At 30.7% G+C, this 7,126-nt stretch overlaps 1 protein-coding gene across 1 annotated transcript; it reads right to left on the reverse strand.

The window, feature by feature from the left end:
- Positions 1–3,378: 3,378 nt before the first annotated feature.
- LOC119609167 (EF-hand domain-containing protein D2 homolog) lies at positions 3,379–3,999 on the reverse strand. The gene has a single exon (XM_037963885.1). It carries the CDS (start codon positions 3,675–3,677, stop codon positions 3,396–3,398), a length of 282 nt encoding a protein of 93 aa, XP_037819813.1. The 5' UTR covers positions 3,678–3,999; the 3' UTR covers positions 3,379–3,395.
- Between the last annotated feature and the right edge of the window lie 3,127 nt (positions 4,000–7,126).

Raw genomic sequence — 7,126 nt, forward strand, 5'->3', positions numbered from 1 at the left:
CTCACATGATGATGATGATGAAGATGATGTTGATCTAAAGTTAATAATAAAGTGTCGTTTCTAGTAAGTGTTTACATAGACAAAGCATCAACACCCATGATAAAAGATATATTTACAGTATTTTGTTTAAATAATTCATATTTAATGAATGCTACAGTCAACGTAGTTCAGAGTCAAAGTAATTTGTTAAAGTTTTTATGTAGAAAAAAAAAAACAACAAAAACGAATTGAAATTGTATCACTTACATTTAATGACTTATTGTACGAGCTATATCGGTAATCTGTTTAATCTTTACTCAAATTTCATTGCAGCTCACTTATAGTAATTAATAGAAATTTTCTTAACTTTATTAGTTTTTTTTTGCAACACAACTAAATAATTGCGCAATATTTTAAATATTTCGGGCATTTTTTTGATGCACTGCTAAATTTCCTTGATATCTGATGGGTCTATATTTGTTTCTCATTTAAAATTGTACTGGAAATCATTCGATATAAAGTGAGTCTCTTGTGTTGTTTGGGAATATCTATCTTGTTGAAGTTTCTTATTTGGTTTAATCTGAGATCAGAGTTCTATAGTCGGGACTATAGTTTGTTCTATTATAGTCTGTTTTATAGTCTGTCCTAGTCTAGTCTGTCCTATATGCGATACTATAATCTGTTCTATAGCCGATACTCTAGTCTGTATTCGAGACTGTAAAATCTGTTCTATAGTCGAGACTATAGTATGTTCTATACTCAAGACCATATTCTGTTCTATACTCGATCCTATAGTCAATTCGAGGCTATAATCTGTTCTATAATCGAGGTCCAGACTGTAGTCTGTTCTATATTCTAAGCTATAGTCCAGAATTTAGTCTGTTCTATAGTCCAGACTTCAGTCTGCTCTATAGTCTAGGCCATAGTCTTCACTATAGTCTGCTTTATAGTCTAGGCTATAGTCCAGACTATAGACTGCTATATAGTATATAGTCTAGACTGTGGTCCAGAATAAAGTCTGTTCTATAGTCTAGATTATAAAATAGATTATAGTCTGCTCTATAGTCTAGGCTATATTACAGACTATAGTCTGCTTTTTAGTCAAGGCTATAGTCCAGACTATAGTCTGCTCTGTAGTCTAGACTATAAAACAGACTATAGTCTGCTACACAGTCTAGGCTATAGTCCAGACTATAGTCTTGGCTATAGTCCGTTCTATAGTTAGTTCTATAGTCCAGGATATAGTCTAGACAAAAGTCTGTTCTATAAACGAGACATTAGTCAATAGTCAATAGTATTTTATAGTCGAGATTATAGTCTGTTCTATAGTGGAGACTGTAGTCCAGTCTGTAGTCTGTTCTATACTCTAAGCTATAGTCCAGAATTTAGTTTGTTCTATAGTCTAGGCTATAGTCCAGACTTTAGTCTGCTCTATAGTCTAGGCTATAGTCACTATAGTCCAGACAATAGTCTGCTTCATAATCTAGGCTATAGTCCAGACTATAGTCTGCTATATAGTATAGGTTAGCCTAGGCCATAGTCTAGGCTATAGTCTAGACTGTAGAATATAGTCTGTTCTATAGTCTAGACTATAAAACAGATTATAGTCTGCTCTATAGTCTATGCTATTTTACAGACTATAGTCTGCTTTATAGTCAAGGCTATAGTCCAGACTATAGTCTGCTCCGTAGTCTAGACTATAAAACAGACTATAGTCTAGGCTATAGTCCGTTCTATAGTTAGTTCTATAGTCCAGGATATAGTCTAGAAAATAGTCTGTTCTATAGACGAGATATTAGTCAATAGTCAAGACCATTTTATAGTCGAGATTATAGTCTGTTCTATAGTGGAGACTATAGTAAGTCTATTTTATTATCAATACTATAGTCTGTTCCGTAGTCGAAACTTTAGTCTGTTTTGTAGTGGAGACTGCATGATCTATAGTCGAGACTATAGGCTGCGCTATACTAGACGTTATAGTCGGTTATATAGCCGTGATAACTGTATATTCTATAGATTAGGCTATAGTACAGGCTATTGTCTGTTCAATAGTCCAGACTACCGTATGTTCTAAAGTCGAGGTAATAGTATGTCCTACAGTCTAGACTATAGCATGTTCTTTAATGGAAACTGTAGACTGTTCAACAGTCCATACTATAGACGAGACTTTAGTCTGTTCTACGGCAGACTATAGACCGTTCTATAGGTGATACTAAAGTTTGTTCTATACACGGGACTATTGCCTATAATTTAGACTGCTTTAGATTCGGGACTATTGTCTGTTCAATAGTCTACACAATGGTCTGATTGATAATCGAGACTATGGTCTGATTTTTAATTCAGACTATACATAATAGTACTTTAATATAGTGGTGAAGGAAATAAACGATCCGGTATATTTATACACTTCATTTGTTCAATCTTTTTTTTTTTCTACTATAAGTAAACCTAAAGGGTTAAAAGTTGGACAAGCCTTCAAGGCTGATATTTCCAGGGTGTTCGTCCAAATGTTAATATTAAAGAATAAAAAAAGCGATCCCTAAAATGAGGATACCTCCCTAGATTTTTATCTTTTGTCAGTTTTTAAAAATATTACACATAAAGAAAGAAAAATTAATTATGAAAGAATTTAAAGGAGTTCTTCTATGCTCTATGGGATGAGTCTGCCAAAAGAGAAGTTCAAAAATGAAATATTAAAGAAATTCAATTTTGGCACACAAGTACTTTGAAAAAAAAAAAACAAACAGCAACAACAAAAACACTGCACCACAGTTTAGCAATAAACAGAACAACAAAATTTTTTTATATGCAAAATGTCAAATCATGAAAAATAAAGGCGGCAGGAGGAGGAGGAGGAGAATGAAAAAAAAAAAAATTGTGCAAAAAAGCAACAAAAACTTAGATTAAGAAGAGTCACGTGAAATAAAAACAAAATAGAAAAAAAAACAACCATATGAAATGTTAAGCCGGGGCTAAAGCAAACCTACATATGTACACAAATAAATATGTACTTAAGGTGTCTATACAGCATCACAAATAACGAGAAAGAGGCGAAGAAGGATGTAGAGAAAAAAACATTATTTTGTTGTTGTATCTTCTTGGTATGTGGGCGTTTTTTGTACTTTATTTTCCTTCTGTAATACAGAAAATTTTAAACTGTTCTGGTGTATGGGAATGTAGCAAGGAGGTTTTTGTGAAAAAAAGGGCAGGGCAGTTAGAGGGGTGTTGTTTGGTTGGTTGCTGGTGGCAGCAGAAACTAAAGACTGTTTTAAATCTAGACAACATTTATACTTTTCTATTATTTATTTACATTTTAATAATGACCTTGGCTGGCAACTTGACATTTTATTTTATTATTATTTAAAAGGATTTTTTAGACTTAAATTAGATGATATAGAAAAAAGTTGTAAAATAACTTACGTATTAAAAGTTTTTTGATAATCCTTTATTTGTTTGCGTGAAAACTCATGAAATTCTGTATAAACATTGACCACTTTGAAACTGTGTGGTACTTCAATGCCTGCCTCCTGGGAGTCGATAATCACCTGGCGTCTATTGAGAATGTGTGACAATTCGGAGGAGTCGGTGGAGCCCGAATCACAGCTATTGGGCCGGCCCAATGAGGAACGGCGTCCATTTGAGGTGTTGGCTCCCGAAACGGAGGAGGCAGCCGAAGAAGCATTTGAGGAGACAGACATTTTAATTATTGGTAGCTTTTTTTTTGCAACAAAAACTTTTAATTTTGCTAAGAAATGTTAATTTGTTGTTATTTTTTTACTTTTTATAAACAAGTGCTTTGTTTAGGTATTTGTTTTTCTAATTTTGTAAAGACTCACACCCCTAAAGGATTTTTTCTTTTTAAACACTTTATTTTATAATTGAAATATGATTTTTTTATATTATTTTCTTTTTAACAATTTATTTAATATCCGTTATAAGTTTTACACAATTGTTTTTTGCGCGTTTATTAATACAACGAACTTGTCAGTTGGATAGTTGAAGAGTGACTGATGTTTACAACAAAAATCAAATTCTACTTTAGTACTTCGTAAAACAACTGTGTTCATATTTTTCTAAAAGCGTTGATAACAATGGTACTAGAGGATATTACTACCAAAGCTTTCCAAACTGTAGTTGTTTAGTAAATAATAGGGTTCTATAGTTGAAACAAAAAGTCGACTTTTCGACTTTTCGACTTTTTGCATTTAGTTAAAAGTCGACTTTTCGACCTTTCGACTTTTTCCATTTTATGAAAAGTCGATTTTTCGACTTTTCGACCTTTTTCATTTATTTAAAAGTCGACTTTTAGACTTTTCGACTTTTAGTACTTTATAAATGGTCGACTTTTCGACTTTTCGACTTTTTCCGACTTTTCGACTTTTTCCGACTTTTCGACTTTTTTCGACTTTTCGACTTTTTCCGACTTTTTTCGACTTTTCGACTTTTTTCGACTTTTCGACTTTTTTCGACTTTTCGACTTTTTTCGACTTTTTCCGACTTTTTTCAACTTTTCGACTTTTTCCGACTTTTCGACTTTTCGATTTTTTACGACTTTTTGACTATTTTCGACTTATTTCGACTTTTATTCGACTTATTTCGACTATTTTATACTTTTTTCGAGTTTTTTCCGACTATTTTAGAGTTTTTGACCTCTTTTCCACTTTTTTAAAATTTTCGACTATTTTCGACTTTTCGACTTTTCGACTTTTTTCGACTTTTTTTCGACTTTCTTCGACTTTTTTCGACTTATCGACTTTTTTCGACTTATCGACTTTTTTCGACTTTTCGACTTTTTTCGACTTTCCGACTTTTCGACTTTTTTTCGACTTTTATTTACAAAGTCGACTTTTCGACTTTTTTCATAGACGATAGTCGAGTTATCGACTTTTTTGGAACAAAATAGTCGACTTCGACTTTTCGACTTTTTTCGACAAAAAGTCGATTGTTCAATTATTCGAAAGTCGATTTATAGAACCCTAGTAAATAATATAATAGAGGGTATGTTCAGTGCTGCCAACAGAAATTGAAAAAAAGTCTAAATCACTAGAACAAGTTTTACTACCTTTCTAAAGGATTAAACCGAGCTAAAACTAAATCTTGCCTCTGAATTTCTCCAGCACATCAGATTTTCTATATATAACATTCTTAAATTTGAAAATAATCCTGTTTTTTTGGCCATATTTGGAACGTTAGACCAGCACGAAGACACATTTCTTTATAAAAATTGTTATGTCATCTGAAAGTTCCATTTGTCGAATTTAAAATAAACGTTTAACTACTCTTTTCTTGAAAACTTATAAACGCTACACACAGCTTTACCAAAGTACGGCATTACCATTAACATTATACGGTCTTACCGTTAAGAACTAAGCAATACTTTTCAAACTTTACATACAAATAAAATTTTACTTAAAGTATGTTCAGTGTACGTTAGTCAACGCTTTATTACAAAAAAATAAAAAAAACGCGCAAAATATTAAGTTTATTTTCTCTTTAGTAGCTATTTTAACTGTGATAAAAGTTATTTTTATATTACTGACTGTTTTCGAAGTTCTAATGTGATTTAGTATACTTTATTATAATTTCAAGTGGACACTAACAAAAGGTCTTTATATCAAAAATATTCAATAGTTTAATATAAAAAAATAAATTATTCATTTACTGCCTGTTTTTCTAAAATATTTTAATTCTCATTCGTTAGTTTAAAGAACGAAGACACATTTTCATTTTACAAAAACAGGTTGTTATTATTAGTATGAAAAATATTTTGTTCGTATCACGTACAGTGGCATGACATAATGTCCATGGACACTATGACACATTAAATTGAGTCATTGTGTCCCTGAACGTTATGACAATTTCAAAAGTGTCACAATGTCTTTGAGTAAAATGTCAAAAAGTCTATGAATTTAAAGGAGTTCATTTATCAAAAAAAGGCTTAATTTAGCGAAGCCGGTATTCGAAATATCCTAGAATTTAAAACCACTGCGCACGGCTATCCAAGACATTTTTTAAAGGAATCCAAAATGTAGCAAATGTATATCAAATTTAGGAGCAATTCTTTTCGGAATGAGAGTGCCCATTTCCTAAATCCTAAATACATTTTAAAATATATTTCTGTTTTAAAAGTGTCATAAAGTCCATGGATACTATGACACTTTTTGGTGTGTTATAATGTACATGGCTATTATGTCACTTGATTTATACTATTTCAATTATGTGCTTCTAGTATTGTGTATTATAAAGAGCAATCGTTAAGGGCTGACACTGTTGTAAATTATACTATAAAACTAAGTACAATAAAAAATTCTGAAAAAAGCATTTTGTAAACGGAAATATTTACCCGGAAAATTCATTATAAGTATAAATATCTAGTATTTATCTCTCCATTTTTTCTCTTTAATTTACTTGTCTATCTATATGTCTATATACCTATCTGCTTATCTATATATCTATTTATCTATCTATCTGTCTATCTATCTATCTATCTATCTATCTATCTATCTATCTATCTATCTATCTATCTATCTATCTATCTATCTATCTATCTATCTATCTATCTATCTATCTATCTATCTATCTATCTATCTATCTATATATCTATATATCTATCTATCTATCTATCTATCTATCTATCTATCTATCTATCTATCTATCTATCTATCTATCTATCTATCTATCTATATATTTATCTATCTGTCTATCAATCACTAAATCTATATATAATTCAATCAGTCATATAGATAGACTGATTGAATTATATGATAGATCTTTTCTGAGTATCTACTTACCTACTTAAAATTCTATAATTTGTTCTAACAAAAATTTCCAATGGTTTTTTAAATTTAAATATTTATCCAATTTTCTATAAATTATTCTAATAAAAATTGCCAACTTAAATATTTATCCAATTTTCAATGTAAAAATTTATTAACCGTTAAGGGCTGACACTGTTGTAAATTATACTATAAAACTAAGTACAATAAAAAATTCTGAAAAAAGCATTTTGTAAACGGAAATATTTACCCGGAAAATTCATTATAAGTATAGATATCTAGTATTTATCTCTCCATTTTTTCTCTTTAATTTACTTGTCTATCTATATGTCTATATACCTATCTGCTTATCTATATATCTATTTATCTAT

The sequence above is a fragment of the Lucilia sericata genome, unplaced genomic scaffold, assembly GCF_015586225.1.
Source record: "Lucilia sericata isolate MDLA Ls3-8-SP2 unplaced genomic scaffold, ASM1558622v1 Contig000946F_arrow, whole genome shotgun sequence".
In the NCBI taxonomy this organism is placed as follows: Eukaryota; Metazoa; Arthropoda; class Insecta; order Diptera; family Calliphoridae; genus Lucilia; species Lucilia sericata.